We start from the raw sequence: 17448 nt of genomic DNA on the forward strand, positions 1-17448 counted from the left end.
TCTAGCTCAACCTCCAGGCGTACCAGAAGTATGCAGAAAGTCCCTCGTGTCGTGTCCAGCTACAGGAGGCTTGGAGTTATACCTATTAGGCAAGAACTTCCTTAAAGAGACCCGAGTTGTGTTTCGATTGCTGCAAGACGGTGGCACCTGGGAGGAAGAAGTGGCGCCTGATAAAGAGTTCCTGCAACAAGTAAGTTTTTTTTAATGCTTATTAGGATCACTCATACAGGCAATCGTGAAGACTACTCTCAAATAAAATTCGTAAACTGCGCCAGAAAGTGTTTATAATTGAGTTCGACCCAGTGGCGTAGCTATCGTAGGGCCAGATGGTGCAGTGCACCCCTGAGCTCTGGGGGCCCTCTAACCTAAGCTATGAAAAGAGCTTTGAATAGAGATGAAGTATGGATTTAACTTACTAATGATATGTTCAACTCACTGTATCCTGTATCCCATTCTTATTACTATCTATAATTTTGAATGCCAATATACGTTAAAGAGGGGGCGAGGGCCCGATTCTTTTTCTATGCACCGGGGCCCTTACCCACCTAGCTACGCCACTCGTTCGACCAACTTCCTGTCAAACCCAACTAACGGCAGCACACTAAGCCTACGTCTGATCTGGTTGCAGACGCACCTCGTGTGCTGCGTGCCGCCCTACCAGCGGTCGGACATCACGGAGGCGGTGTGCGTGCAGCTGTTCGTGCGCTCGGCCGGCAAGGCGTCGGAGCCGCACGCCTTCTACTACACGCCGGTCACGAGACACCCGCTGCACTGCACCACACACCCCTCGCACGCGCACCACGCGCACCAAGCGCACCACGCGCACATGTCGCAAGGTAATTTTATACTTTTTTCCGTTACGCAGCGTCACGATATGTGTGTGTATCATTTGAATTCTATTTCGTGTAAAATTTAAGATAGTAATAAGAAATAGTTTTTGTTAAGTAATTTTTAAAATTATGACTATGATTGCATTGTGTAAATAAAACAAAATATCTTTTGATTTGAAAGGTTTATGTATAATATACTATAGAATACAAATGATGCACACGTGCTAACATTGTGTGCGATATATAGATTGACCATTAAGTAAATGTTATAGAATGTTGCATGACTAACTTAGCGGATATGATACATTGCTTCAGTGAAATAATATTTATACGAAATTGCTGACTGTAAGTCTCTGCTTATGTAACGAAAATAAACGAAGATAATAAACAATGCGTACTCCGTTGCCAAACGTCGCTCTAAGAACATTATAAAGTCGTTATCGTCTCAGACTCGGAGCATATTTCATTTAAATATGTATCTTAATTGCTGAACCGATTTCAACGTCTTATATTATCTCAAGTCGGTGGAGTGTAATATAATATATTTGCTTTAATCTCTCACATTAAATCACAAAATCGTTGAATAAGACTCGAACATTTAACGATATTTGAAACTAATTCAAACTTAACCTTTAATATTGATAATGTTCCAAATTTAAAATATTCATGTTGTTGATAAAATATAATAATAATATAGATTAAACAGAAATATGACGAGATACACTTGATTAAATAAAAACTACGGCCACGCGGTCTTGGTATTTAATAATGGTTTAGCGTGAGAGATTGTATAACAATTGGATACACAAAGCGCACGTCCAATTAACAAACGTGAATACTTTATCATTTTATTTTATTTTGTACGCATAGAAGAGACATATCGGTAGCAAATTACACTACGGCTGGTATAAATATGTTTGTAGATGTCGCTCTGTGCATTCAAAGCACTAACCCATCTAATACTCGAAGGCTTGTACTAACGCGGTAACATTTGCTTATTTCCGCGCATGCGGCGGTGTCCATGTCGCCATATATGTTGTGATATTGTTTAATGTATAATTTTAGTGAAGTTTGGAAGAAATGACTGATGCGTATATGCGTACTATTTCTCTCCCGTCTGTTCAAGCTAGGTCTGTCTAGGTAGCGAGCTCGGCCGCCGCCCGCCGCCGCACCGCCGGCGTCTATGGTACTGCCACGCACTCGCACGCACACACACACACTACACAGAGACCATCGCTTCTCAACAACCATCTTACCAATCCATTGCAACCGAACGAAACGAACTCAACGCTAAAGTTAATCTAATTCATCGTTGATTTCTTGTCTTTTTATAACGTTGAAAAAAATGATGACCCTCATACGCAAAAATGCTTCACTTAAGGAGTTACGGCCTTAAAAGGTTGAGAATCGATGCAAGATACCATACTCGACCACATATACGATACACGTAAACACTAACGTACCTTTAACACACGTGTACAAAAAAACCATACCGTTAATTCATACAAACAATAGGTGCAAATTTATTGAAAAGTTACATGGTGAGTTTAAACATCGTAACGCAATCAACACGAACATACACGGATACAGATAATTAATACATTTTTTTTTAATATAAAATTTGCAACCAATAAATAACTAAAGATCCTTAATTGAACGATACGAAATTATATTATCTGTTTAAAGTTTACTTAAAAACATTACTGTAACAGATATACGGAAAACTTACATAACAAAATACGTACAAATGGCATAGTTGATTTTATTATTTTCAGTGATGGAAGATTTTATTTTATAGGTTTATTTTGTACTTTATCATAGAAAAGGAGGACATTCCAAGATCATTAGAAGAGATCAGAAGATATACTTAAGTAGATTTATGGTTTAATTAAATTAATTTTAGTTGCTTTGTTTTGATTTTAGGTTATAATTAATTTCTATTATCTGCACTGTTTTAAATGTGCATATAAAAATGAAATGAATTATAAAACTATTTGAAACGTAAAATAATATTATTAGCATTTTCAATAAAATGTAATATTTTTAAATATGGACACACATAATGAATTCTGAAATATTTCGAAAGAATTAAACAAATGTTACACATCACAAAAAATATAAGCTCTTATCGGTATTTTCTAAATTTAACTAATCATTAGCATGCTTATATAATAAGCATGTTTTATATTGTCACAAATTACAAAGTTTTTTTTTTTTATTATATTATCAAGCTGACGAAATATTGCCAGTGGAATTAACTATTTATTTACTTAGTCTTTTCATTATAAGTACAATTACAATTCACACAAAAAACGAACTATTCCGAAAATCAAATAATTGGGTTTGTTAATATAGGTACTTATATGTTAAATATTTTTTTTTCCAATATCAAACATACAAAGTTAACCTTACGAATCGGATTACATAATATATAGATAACAGAACTCACAATGCATACGATACACACGACCTCTGTCCAAATCACTCTCTCCACACGTAGCTAGTTGCCTTTCGTGCCAAAATGTAATTATTTGTCTTCATATTTCTAATACTACTCCCAACTCCATTTCAGTCTAGCTATCATACTTGTCGACGTTGATAAGTTGAAATTTTATTACTACATGTATCTGTGTCAGATCCACATTGTCAATCAATTTATTCGCACGTTAGTTTATTTTTGTAAATAATTATATAATCTGTTAGGATTTTTACTAAGTTTTACCAATATTCTTTGTTCTAAAGTTCTTTTGTGTTAAGTATAAAAATCTCTAGCACATTCGATCGCAATACTAGGGCCACTCGTCTAAATTGACGGAACTGAAATGGATTTGGTAGTCGGGCACGCAGCTAGGTAGCCCGCCGTACCCGGCCAAGTTTAACGAACCTTGTGAACAGGTGAGGAGGCGCGACCCGTGGTCTGCTGGGGGTCTGGCGGTGCGGGAGGCACTCTAATGCCGCCACCGCAGGCACCCGCTCGACGACCATCACTCATCGTACCTGACCCTCATTCACCTTTGGGCCTTAAGAGTGAGGTAAATAAAATTCTCATATTATACTTACGAATTGTTGTTAAAAAAAAATGTCTAAAAACTAAATATTAGATGGATAGAAAAAAATTTTTGGATTCTTAAATATTTTTTTACTCTATAAAATAATATATCTTTTTAACATTTTCTTCTAAAATTTTATATTTTTGTGACACGTTCAATAAGTCTCAATAAATGTCGGCCATCAGGTAACGGATGACTCCAGTCAGCACTCGCTGATCGATGGCTCAGAAAGCTGCTCGGAGGGCGAAAAGCCACTTCCCGACGACCTCAACGTCATGGACTTGCGCCTCAAGTCCGAAACCATCGCCCGGGACGGGCAGTCGCAGGTCAGAACCCATCATATGATATAACTAATTCTATAATTTACCATCAAATACTATCGTGAATCTTAATGTAATTTTTTCCAACAAACAGGTTAGCTATGGCAGCGGTTACGACTCTATCAAGTTATCTCCGACCACTCCCTCCCAGACCGAGTCTCCTTCGCTCATGGTCTCTTTTACGCAGCAGCTACAAGCCATTCAGAACCAGGTCCAGACTGATAAAATGGTTGAGTCAGTTACGGCCGCCATTTTCAACTCTGATAACGGTGGTCAAATATATGACCAGCCCATACTACCGATGAACACGATGGATACAATGCAGCAACTCATTTCTGCGAAAACGGCGATGGATCCCCTGGAATCGGACATGAAAGTACTGAACTCTGAGCTAATGATGACAGACTCGAGGATGCAATCAACAGTGTTGCAGTCAACAAACGAGCAGAGACTCATGGTGTACAACCAGGTGCAGCAAGAAAGAGAGGAAAGTTTTAACCCATTCGGTGCTATTACAAAAATGGAAGCTACGCAGATCAAACAAAGATTGGCTCAGCAGACCGCTCACATGGAAGCGCTGGTGGAGGATGCCATGAAAGCAACGGCGGCCATGCTCCCAGCGGACGCCGCCAAGCTAGATGAGCTGGTCAACTCCAGGGTGGACGACCACCTGTCCGGGTCCGCAACCTCCCCTTCTACGGCTTCGCACGCGTCTGACGTCATACTCAGTCCAAACGCGGCGGTCGTCTCTCGGAACTCCGCGACCGAACTCCTGCCCCCGATGTCGACGTCCGCCATTCCCCCAGACGTGATCCTGAATCCGCAGGTGTCGCCGAGCATGCTCTGCGACAACAACCAACGCATAGTGCTCCCAAACGGCCCCTCGCAGGACGACCTCATGATGATGCCGGACATACCCACATCGGTGAAGACCCCGCCCGCCGCCGTCAAGTCGATGATCCTGAACGCGGCGGCCGAGATCTTGACATCGGACACGACGATGAACGCGCTTGTCACGTCGGCCATCAACACGGCCAACATCCTGTCCACGGAGAACGCGGGGGGCGGCGGCATGCAGACGACGGACGCGCAGCCGCCGGCCGAGCCCGCGGGGGAGGCTCCGCTGGCCGCCATGTCGCAGGCCGTGTCGCAGGCCGTGACGCAGGCCGTCTCGCAGGCCGTCTCGCAGGCCGTGTCGCAAGCCGTGTCGCAGGAGATGACGGCGCCCGTGCAGGGTCTCACCGACATGAGCGACCAGGACCTGCTCTCCTACATCAACCCCAGCACCTTCGACCAAGGTGAGTACATGGACATTTGCTTCTTCTCCGATCGTACTTGTTGTGAGCAGTGAACGGGTTCTAGGAACAGTTACTTTTACGAGTATTTAAATAATTCCTTATATTTTAATAAGCACCGAACGACAATAATTAGCATATTGTATGATTACTGTGTAGTTCCAATTTAACCTCAGATAAAATTTAAACTTTTCAACTAAGTCATAGTTTATACGGGACTGATTTCATTGGATAAGATTAAAATTAAATTATCCAATTAATTTATCTAAGGAAGTTTTAGGTAGTTTCGTTTATTAATTAATTCTTATAATAACTGCCATTTCGACATAATTGTGACATGGATGTTATAGTTAAAAGAGTATTTTGCGTTAAACGTTTAAATTTATTTTGCTAGTGATACAAATATACCCATTGACTGATGGCGCACTTAAAGTACACATCATAGTTGTTATACATTAACGTATTATTTAATTTTTATGTCAAATTTATATAATGTAACTGAAATGTACATAGCTAAATATATATGTATATATATTATAATACTTATATTTATGGGTAAAGAAAGAAATACATACTAACGAATTTGCGTCTTTTGCAGTGTGAGGTGCCGCACTAATGCATTTCGTAGCGAGTACGGGCTCAAAGCAGTTTATATGTGAATTATTAATAAGTGTAACTAAATAGTTTAAATTAAGGCATTATAATCTCTATGTGTGGTATATATAACTGGTTTTCGTGTTATATTGTCAATAGAACGTTTGGGTCAATTAATACATGTGAGTCAGTATTACAGGGCTAATAAATAAAGGCACATGCGTTTTTTAGTGGAAAACCATTGATTGAGTTAACTGTCAAAAAATAGAACATTTTAACCTATTACAAATAACAAAGGCATCAAATTATTTCGAAAATTATTGTTTTCAATAAAGACTGCTGAATTTTGCTTGAACGTCTTTCTTTTTATTGCAATCAAATGAATTTGTTAACATATATGTTACAATGTGAGTTTTTTTTTTGTTTTCTAGAAAATTCTTTGGTGTTCTGTTAATAAAGGGATGTCCTAAAAGGTTAATTGTATGTATTTTATGAATGTTTAAATTTTATAAATGTTGATATATGAATGATTGTATCAAGTTTTATGATTTCGAATTTTATTATGTAAATAGTTAATAGATTTGTATTTATGACGTATTTTTGAAGTGCGGTGGCGGCCATCTTATCAATAAAAGAGAATTTATTATATTAGATACATAAATAAAATCATTGTACAATAACGGAAATAGTTTTACATTGCTTCCTATGAAATGGAAGACAAAATGACAATTTTTAACCTAGAAAGATTTTTTGTATTCTTTTAGAAATATAAAAACGATTTTAAGGTAGCCGTCAAAACCGCTTGTATTAAAACTCCATTGTGTACACTTGCCTTTATTAAATACCGCGACTCAATATTATGAATACTATGTTTTTGTTATTTACAATAATTGCACAAATGTTTAAATACTAAAAAAAAAACAGAAAGGCAATGTAGGCAGTGGGTAAAAGTATGAACGTTAGACCTACTGTTCACTGACGTACACTACACTGCATTGACTGCATCGTAAATAGAAATTTGCGTTTTTTTGCGTATAGTGAGTGTATTTCGTATGCCATTTATTGTGTGGTGCATCTCTGAATACTTGCTGATGTACAGTGAACTTAAGTGATTTAACATTAGCATTAGTTTATTCGTAAGATTAAGGCGACGTTACATGGCGATTTGAGTAGAAATTATGTAATATATATGTATGCATTGATATATTAAATATCAATGCATACATATATATTTTTACTTATTTACTTTTGGTTGAATTAATTGGCATATACAATAAACCAAAAAAATAATTAGTAGATATTTCACGTCGTCAAATTTAATTATAACTTTAAACAAATCGCAATGTCATGTAGCCTAAAGGACAACAGTACTGATGTGATAGAGCAAAGATTATATAAACGTAGTATATTATGTATACATACAGTTCATATTTGTAGGTAAAGTCGAATGCTACATATTAAATGTGCCATTTACTATATGTAACCTAATTATAGATAGTGTAGGCGTATCGCGAATACTTCGATGTCATCGGATGATTGTTTTTGGCCGACAAAAACTGCTACAATAGAAAGCAGATTCATCATAACTTAAATGTTTTGTGCAAGGCTTTGCGTGTTATTTGTTAACATTTTATTCCTAAAAATCCCATAGATATCTGTCAACTTTGACCTTTGACGTTTCACTATGGACATCTAGATTGGTGTTTTATAACAACGTATTTAACAAAAAAAATACTCCCTATTTTACAATATTTATATTCTTTAAATTTAATTTGAAAGTACTTATTCAACAGACTATTTTATTTCGATAAATTATATTTAAAAAAAAACGATAATTTGTAAAACTTTTTTCAAATACGATATTTAATAATAGCAAGAATTCTTCTGGAGATTTTTCGGCAATGATGGATCTGGCTAGATTTATATGTATTACATGGGTCGATGTTTGGAAAATCTTTTTGATACATCATTATTGAATGCAGATCAATTAATTACATATATAGGGACCATGTCGAACAATATTCCATATTATACAATTTAGAAATTATAACAGTTTTTATATAAAATATACAATTATTTTAATAGTCTTTACCATGTTAAATGTGTAACATGTTTTTTCACAAATAGATAGTTTACAGTTTTAAATAATATTTATAGTATTTTGTACAAGAGAAAAAATTGGTAACTGAATCTCTACTAGCAGGTCTACAAGTGTTATAAAATAAAAACAAAAAATATTTCTGTATTTGTAAGTAAGCAAATAAACTATTTAAAAAACCTTAAACTATTATGATGAATTATTTTATAATTATATATATTGTTTACCTTTTATTGATAAATATTGTACATTAATATTTAGATATTTGTAAAAAGTTGTAAAACTGTATTTTTGACGACGATTATTATCGAATGTTATTTTTTTATTTCATTAAAATGTGTTATATATAAAAATATAAATTGTTACTAAAATTTTATAGATAGAAAGTTGTATGTATTCATAATGTATAAAATTTATAATTTACTTATAATGAACACATCACATTTTTATAGTTATTATCTGTCTTCCATGTTTATTTTTGAAACGCGGAAAAAGTCTAATGCACTTGACAACGAAGAAAAGAAGATAATGATTGTTAATTATTTATTGTGGAACTTACGACTTATAACTATTCATCTAAACATTCGTTGTGCTTAGTCATTTTTTCTTGATTCTTACAAAATAATTCCTTTTTGGACTAAATGCGCAGTGCATGAGTGATATTTGTGATAGTGCATGCAATTTTGTATTGAATTAATAGAAAGTTGAAGCTTTTAATTATATGGACAATGTAAAGATTTGTTCAGTGTGCTGCGTAGCATAGATCTCTAGTCGGTCTAATTCAATGCAACTTGCCGAGGTTTACGATGATCATCTATATGTTATTTGTTTTGATGTAATTGATTAAATGTTATACAAAAGTTACGGATTTTCATTTGTACCTTATATAAATACTCATCCCATTATTTACATCCTAAATAGTTGATGGAAATCGTGAATATAAACATGATGTGAAGCTTTTTTCGTTTTAAATAAAATATAATCATTCATTTATAAAATTCTCTGAATGACGTAGGTATATCAATTGTCTAACATTGTGCTACGACTGAAAAATATTAAATGTTTCAGTTACATATAGTATGAATGATTTCACTTCCTCATTGCTCTAGCTTAAAAGAACGCAGATGCCTATGTCCTGGGTTCGAATCCCCGGTTTGTTGTTTTTCTGCTGAAAATTTTTCAGCCTGAATATTAAGGTGTTAGCGATAGTATTGTCACGTGTCAATACTATCGATAGTATTCCAAAATCCAAATACCATTACTTTCAACCTAAACTATCTAGTTATATATATATATATATATATATATATATATATATATATATATATATATATATATATATATATAGTTCTGCAACACAGGACAGTAAGCAGATCCATAGCAGGGATGTTGCGAATATTCGCATCTGCATCCGCAAATGCGGAACTTCTTGGGTCAATGTTGATAAAAATCCTCTAAAATGCTGGAGCGTCCACCGAGAAGAATTAAAACTATTATCACAATTAGCTCGCCGATTTCCAAGTGAACAATTGATCAGTAGTGCGGGTTCGATTTACGAACTTCTGCATAACAAACCCCAACAAAGCGGCAATATTACTTTTTATTAAGTAAAAAACTCTACTTTTTTTATTTTCTGCTACTAATTAATAAAGATATAAAAAACCGTTCGATTCTTGTTACTTTATTTCTGCACCTATATAATTTTTAGTAAACAAAAAATCTAAATCCGCATCCGTATCTGCAGATATGAACGTTAAAAAACCGCATCCGCGGATGTGAAAAAATCCCTAATCCATTGTGTAGAAGTGTGTATATTCCCGTGCCTCGGAAACCTATTGGACCTGCGCTTAAAATCTCGTCGAAAGTCGAGTCGGTCTCATCGGAAAATGAGAATGAAATAATAGAAAGTTCACTTATGTTTGCGTTGACAACTGTGGACTTGAAATATAACATAACAACTAGCTTAATCAGCCATCTAATTAAACGCCTAGCCACTTTACTAAGCGGCGCGGCACTGTTCAACCAGCGGCCTGAACGACATTCAGCATCTTCCGATCATAGAACAGACGCTCTCATGTGAATGAAAATATTTATATTGAGACTTTAGGTTGGAACAAAATTATTTGGTTAAATGCAAAATATTTATTAGACTGAATATGGTCTAGTTTGAAGCCTTTAATTTTTAAAGTAATTTAAATAGCTAAATGTGTCCACTCCAATGTGCTGTGTGCATTAAGAGTGTTTTTTGTGAAAATTCTCTAAGGTTTTCTGATTGTTAAAATTGTTATGGACACAATTACTAAGAGTGTTAGTTAGTTAGTTTATTTCCTGATCTTACAAATCTAATACTACACTAATTTAGTATTTTGTTCTTTTCGTTATAAATTTAATGTTCTATATTAAAACAGGTTATAGGTTTTAATGAAAATAACTCAGTCTGCACTTCATTTAATTGATTCTATTTATACAAACATACATATAACAATATCTTGATGTTCGCCATTATCCTATTAAATTAAACTTATATCATTCCCAACATTCTTAAAAGTAAATATTTATATTGACAAATTAAATTATGATAAATATGTTTTCGTTATATACCTAAATATGAACATAAACAGAAGGTACAGAACAATACGAATATAATGAGTAGGATGGCAACCCAGACAGGAACAGTACCTGAAATTAAATTAATCTTCATCACAAAATATTCAATGTTTTTTTTTATTCACAAAATATTCAACGTCGGTTTGTATTGTTTAAAATTAAATAACTAAGGACCACTTTTATATATCTATGCCTCGAAATAGTCATTAAATATTGTAAATATGTCCATTAGAAAAACCAGTTTTAGTAATATTAAAAATTTCCGAGATTTAATTCTATGATTCCATGCGAACGCTTACACAATAGTCCATGAAAAATAATATAAGCTATACAATATTCTGACCAAATTGAATCGAATTTCATTATGTAATTTTAAGAATGATTAAATTGTGGTCCTGCGCCCGCTGCCCAGTGTAGCAGCGAACGTGCGTGCGTGCTCATAGGGGCGGGGCATCGTGTGCGTGCGTGCGCGTGTGTGCGCGTGTGTGCGCGTGTGTGCGCGTGCTCACCGGGGTAGGGCAGCGTGTGCACGACGAGGCGGTTGTCGACGGAGATGGAGAGCAGCGCGGCCTCGCTGCGCGCGGTGAGGGCGGACGCGCCCACCCACTGCAGGCCCGTCACGAACATGCCGTGCGCGCCGCCCACGTGCAGCACGCGCTGGGAACGTTATTTTTAATCATCGAATTAATTTACCTCCAAATAGGCAACTACATGTGTTTAACACAAAAATGTAGTAGTATCTAAAACATGGCTGGCTCTTAATCAAGTAATTTCGAAATTGTTGTTTTTTTAAATTAAATAAATCTAATTATGAACCCGAGCCTAAATCCAGGCGTTTTTTATAGGCGAATAATAAGATTTATTTATTAATTTAATCTAAATAAACTTTTTAAATTTTGTAAATTTTGATTATATTTCCCAATATCTTATTATATATGCGTATACCATTCCCCAAAAACGTTCTCTGTACCGTATGCAAACGGAAATTAGGGTTTAAGTTTATTCTTTTTTCTTGTATTAATAGTATGTATATCAGCTTTTATTGAATATTTTTTATATTCTTCTGTATAAAAGTTATATTATCATAAATACATTGTGAAGGCGCCGCTAAAACACCTATTTCTTTAAATTTTTCGCGTAATGATTGTCTATCAGTAATTTTTAGCGTCTTAGAGCTAATATTGTAAATAGTTCGGATAGCTCTTTTCTGGAGAATAAATACTATTTCAATATCTGCTGCATTACCCCATAACAACATTCCATATGACATAAGACTATGAAAATTACTAAAATAAACTAGTCTAGCAGTACGTATGTCCGTAAGTTTTCGAATTATTTTTATTGCATAAATGGCACTACTTAGTTTCCCTGTAAGGGAACAAACGGGTGCCACACTAAAGCTTGGAGTCAAGGGTAATCTCTAGAAAGACCATCGACTCAACAAACTCAATTCTTTCATTATTCAAAATAACCACATAAGGATTTGACTTGACATTTGGCAGGGCAGAAATAAGTATTTTTTGCATTTAGGACCAAATTATTTATGACAAACCAACTAAGAACCCATGACAAAGCACAGATTACAATGTCATAGTTGTTTATTTTTCTATCGAGTTGTCCTTATTATTTTCCCATACAAGGGATGTATCATCTGCAAACAGTACAATGTCGCAAATCTTATTTAAAAAATAAGGTAAATCATTTACATATTAAAAACAGCAGAAGTCCTTAAATTGACCCCTGTGGTACACCCATTTGCGCGAGAGCGCCATTTGATTTTGCACCGTTAATAACAACCTTCAAAACTCTTTCATTAAGGTGGAAATGAATTTCAATGTAGGGCCCTTGATCCCATAATATTTAGGTTTTTCTAGAAGAATAACATGCCAAATGCAATCGAAAGCTTTTGATAAGTCACAAAAAAGTCCAATAGCATTTTATGACTCCTCCTACGCATTATAAATGTGCTCAATAAATGCTATACCCGCGTCAGTAGTCGAGCGACCTTTAGTAAAACCGAACAGTTTGTATATTTGCCTTAACACTAAACTAATTAAAAAGACTAAACTTCTCACCTGTAAACTAAAAGCTATATAAATGTCCACGGATCCGCTGAACATGGTGCCGACGCCTACGAATCTTCCGTCGTCGCGCACTGCGAGTGCGGAAAGCGACTCCGCCACGACCACCGTCTTCCGTAGCTGACCGCTCACAGGTTCCCACAGCTGCACCAGGCCCTTTTGCTTGCCTGAACGAGCTAGGGGGTTCGCAATTGTGAACATTCGGTATTCGCCTTTTCTATCTTCTACGTCGCCGAATCTAGAATATTATAATATTTGATTGATCTATCTCATAGCATTTCTAATTCAAAAGTTTAGTAGAATTATATATTTTTCCTCAAATACAAATAGCATTTTGGTATTTTTATATATTGTTTCATATCTTTAACCCAAGCATGCTTCCTTATTTGAATAATGATATAACTCCATTTTCGTCTATGAATATACCTAAAGGTATACATTATTTAATACAAAGCAGAATTATTTACACATTCATTGTCTGTGACACACATAATACAAAGTGTCTGACCTCAACAACCTTTTAAGAATCACATTGAATATGCCAGTCCAGTTAATAAAAATAAGTATCAATAATAAACATAGGGGAATTAAAACAATACTGAAAACTTTAACTTTGTTTAAAAATGTTTGCTTCGAATTGTTAAAAAAATTACATTTTTTTTTTAACAATTCGATATGTGATAGTTTAATTCTTTATTTTATTTTTATTTTTTATTTAATAAGTACACTAACAATATACATATTAATTGATGGTTTACACAACATCCAAAAAAAGAAAATCAACTTCTGATATGTACATCGATTACAAGTGTACATAACACTCACAGTGTATGGTGTCAACATGTAAAATAAAGTTTAAATTAAGTTGAAACTAAAATATATTATACAATTTTAAAAAAGATTATTGGCCTATGCTATCGTCGTTTACAAACACAATAACTACATATTATAAAAGAAAAACAAAAAACAAGGAATTTAACGCATATTTTAAATATTTAAATTTATGAAAACAAACTTACTTGCATCTTCTAAAGAGGTACTTAGTGCCGTTTGGAGGTTGACATGTTAGACTTAAGAGGGGTGCCGCTTTAGCTTTCGTGTCCCAAACTAATGCCTGTCCATCTTTGGCTATACTCACTAACCGACTATCACATGGACTGAAGTCAAGGTCATCAAGCTGGAAAATTTAAATTTTATGTTGTTATTACATAATTCAATACTAAATTGCATTCATTGATTATTCCTAAAAATAAGAACATTTAAGCTATATATTAAAGTCTACTTGAATCATGACACTGCCAAAAACTGTAATTATATACTTTGTGTTGCTGCATTATTTAAATGGATAAGTTGATTGACCAAGAGGGTTAACAGGCACAAGGGATATACCATCATGGAACTTAGGGTTGCCAGTGCATTGACAGTGTAAGGAATGCTCTATATTTCTTATGTGACTACTATTCTTTGTTAGGGTATTTGCCATCTGCCTTAATACAAATAAAATTTAAATCAATATTAATTTAAATGACTAGGCATACAATGAAACATTTTCAAAACTAATAAGAGAATCTGTAATTCAATTCTTACATAACATAGCAGTGTAAAATTAATATAATTTTTATTAATTGTATTGGATTATTTATAACTTTTATTTCAATCAGTACATTGCTATTTACAAATTAATGCAAGTTATATATGTTGTTACCGATGTGATTATTAGAAATACTATTGCATACATTTTTTAATTTTTAACTTTTATAATTTTTTTAAATATATTATTTAGATAAAATAAATGAATAGTTTAATTGTGTATGTGTACATGTGTCAGTGCATATAATTTACCTCTTTGGTGTGTCCTTGCAGTTCAAATAACAGTTGCATTTTAGGAAATGACCAGACTCTCACTTTTCCATCAAATCCTCCTGTGGCCATCAGTTTACCATCATGACTTATGGTCACAACTCGTTGCAGTGGATCATTTCTATAAAAAGTTATTCAATAATTATATCCTGTTATATTATGGACTACTTTAAAAATAATAGGCTTACTTAACAATTACACATATATGTTCTAAACAAATGCCTCGAACACTACTATGGAATTTTACAGTATTAATATTATTGAAGCATGAAATTAATATATTAAAAGGATAAGCAATCGAAATAAATATATGTATTTGCAAATTTTTGAATATAGCTTTTCTATCACTCAATGACACAAGACTCATATTAAATTAATTTTGAATAAAATAAACTTAACAAATAACCACATTTTTTGCTGTTTTGACTCTTTATAGTCTCACTCAAGACGTCTTGTCATGGAGAGGCACACCTTTATGACTGTATAGATCTGTATATTAAAAAGCTGGTACATAAATTTTTTTATGAGTAGTTATTCTTTGAATCATAATTAAGTTTACAAATGAATATTATTGACTATGTGGTGTTCTTTTAAGACCTATTATCAATCTCATATGGTAAAAATATTCTCAGATTGCACCTAAAGTCATATTCAAAATTATCAAGAACCTTTAGTAATGTTGCCCATCTTTGAACCATATTTTTAGAATGTATATAAAATTGTACAATGATTGATAATAATCAACAGAAATTAATACAATATTCAGTAATATTATAAATTCAAATTAAATCTGTCTACCTGTGGCTCTTTCATTGTCAAATCACTGAACCAAATTTGAAAAATTTGGTTTGAAGCAAACTTGAACTCCAATGAATGATATAGAAAATACTTATTATGCCTACTACCTGATGATCAATACCTAAAACACAAATGAGGTGCGGGGGACAACTAGTATTTATATAAAAGGAAGTATTACTTATATACAGGACAAAGTTGGCATTAAATCATTCATCTTTAATCACTAATAAAATTTAAAAAAATATTTAATGTTACATTTGATTAATATTTGGTATTTTTGCTGGTTATTATTATTCATCACTCAAAATTAATAATATTCTGCATTACATAAAATACGAAACCTTTTATGCATCATTGTTCAAGGATATTCTAATTCAGCGTACAATATAATTTTGTTTGTCAAAGCAGTACCAACCCAAAATCTGTTTGCACACTGTCACAAGGCCTAATTTCAAAAGACATCCTTTTGTCTGTAGTGTGATTATGGCTTTCCATTTTCGATATATTATCGTTCTCGGATATAGTACGGCGCCGGCGTACGAGGCCGTTTTCGGCGCGAAAGCTCCCGCGACGCATCTCTGCTGCATCCACCATTTTAACATTAACTTTGTACAGCTGGCAATGACTCTCCTGACCTGCTGCCAGGTATATCCTGTTCTGCACATTCTGCACAGAACATGTCATAACCACATTTGGTCCCGTCTCATACCTCATCACCTCTTCAGCGACGAATCGCGTTCCATTGTGTGATAGTTCAAATATTTCCTGTAAATTAAAAAAAATCGACTTAACACTAGACGTTAACTTGAATGATGTAAGTAAACAAGAATTGGAAGTGATAATAAAATTGCTGACGCGTATCGAAGTATATGTAGAAGTTTTTCTTGTTTTTTCTTGTAGTGAGTATGTCAACACTTACGAATCCATTTGCGACACCCGTGTTCGAAGCACCACCTCCTCCCGCTACAAGAACGTGACGATTCGTCAGAGTCTGAAGCGTGTAAAGAGGAAAATCGACCTTCGCAAGTAAACCATCGCATCTATTGCGAGACATCTTCACTTATAACATCTATTTAACTTATATTAAGTTGTGCCACCGACTAATTACTACTACCTTAGTTCTAAATATAACCACATCAGTCTTTTTATTTGATCAAAGCAACAAATAATTAAAATAATATGTTTTAAATCAAGGAACTAAACAACTGACTGGCAATTGGAATTTCACTACTTCCAACATGACAAAAGTCAAAGTGACAGCTTTCAGTTTATGAAGGTCGCTTTTAATATTATGCGACGGTAAACAGGGTAATCGTACGCATGTTACGTATACGCAGGCATATTACGCCTTAGAAATCTGTAAAAATTTGTTTTAAATACCTATAATAATATATTTAAATGTTTATTAGATTTATATAAACTTAATTGGTAACCCTCACACGAAGTGTCAACTGCGGCGCGCTTTATGAAAAGCAAAGACTTGCTTCTAATGTTCAGGGCCGGATTTACCATATGGCTTTTTGGACTTCAGTACAGGACCCCGTGGATTCAAGGGCCCCCAAACTAAGTCAAGTCAAAAAGTCAAAAATAGACGATAATGCGAAAGAATCCATAACTTTATTAATTTAAACAGATCGTATGGTTTGCTGCCCTGCAAGTCCTGCTATTAATCAAACCCATTCAATTAATTTAATTCAAGTCTACGTTCAGATATGTCTTAGGTGGGCCCCTGAGTAGTGTTAGCCCAGGGCCCCCTAAACTTACGGTCCAGCCCTGCTAATATTCAATATAACAATGGCATAGTCTTGCTAATATTATTTAATTTCATGTTTAATAAATCATTACGTTTTTGTTATATTAATAAAAGCACGTTTTTCTTAATAAAATTGTTAAATATTTTTATTGTTTTGGATAC

At 34.2% G+C, this 17448-nt stretch overlaps 2 protein-coding genes across 4 annotated transcripts in view; one reads left to right on the forward strand and one right to left on the reverse strand.

Moving 5' to 3' along the window:
- Window positions 1–9049, forward strand: part of LOC125077419 (nuclear factor of activated T-cells 5) — an 82096-nt gene extending 73047 nt beyond the window's left edge. For all 3 annotated transcript variants that reach the window (XM_047689370.1, XM_047689372.1, XM_047689371.1), the window contains 6 exons: window positions 6–190; window positions 629–836; window positions 3726–3862; window positions 4066–4206; window positions 4295–5498; window positions 6094–9049. In XM_047689370.1, the coding sequence (XP_047545326.1) occupies window positions 6–190; window positions 629–836; window positions 3726–3862; window positions 4066–4206; window positions 4295–5498; window positions 6094–6098 (1880 nt within the window). In that variant the 3' untranslated portion in view covers window positions 6099–9049. The remainder of the gene's footprint in view (window positions 1–5; window positions 191–628; window positions 837–3725; window positions 3863–4065; window positions 4207–4294; window positions 5499–6093) is intronic.
- Window positions 9050–10622: 1573 nt separating this feature from the next.
- LOC125077014 (prolactin regulatory element-binding protein) lies at window positions 10623–16755 on the reverse strand. Its single transcript, XM_047688784.1, has 7 exons — window positions 16453–16755; window positions 15949–16298; window positions 14718–14856; window positions 13895–14052; window positions 12870–13113; window positions 11304–11451; window positions 10623–10866 (listed from the first exon to the last, which is right to left on the reverse strand). Exons 1-7 carry the CDS (start codon window positions 16585–16587, stop codon window positions 10781–10783), a joined length of 1260 nt encoding a protein of 419 aa, XP_047544740.1. The 5' UTR covers window positions 16588–16755; the 3' UTR covers window positions 10623–10780.
- Window positions 16756–17448: the final 693 nt, after the last annotated feature.

The sequence above is a fragment of the Vanessa atalanta genome, chromosome 3 (genome assembly GCF_905147765.1).
Source record: "Vanessa atalanta chromosome 3, ilVanAtal1.2, whole genome shotgun sequence".
Classification (NCBI taxonomy): Eukaryota; Metazoa; Arthropoda; class Insecta; order Lepidoptera; family Nymphalidae; genus Vanessa; species Vanessa atalanta.

Bases quoted from the DNA above. Each gene is read 5' to 3' on its own strand.
- LOC125077014 (XM_047688784.1), bottom strand. From the start codon at position 16,587: ATGTCTCGCAATAGATGCGATGGTTTACTTGCGAAGGTCGATTTTCCT. The intron at 16,299-16,452 runs GTAAGTGTTGAC...TTTAATTTACAG, and splicing joins CGGGTGTCGCAAATGGATTC to GAAATATTTGAACTATCACA. The intron at 14,053-14,717 runs GTAAATTATATG...TAAATTTTCCAG, and splicing joins TGCAAGGACACACCAAAGAG to CTTGATGACCTTGACTTCAG.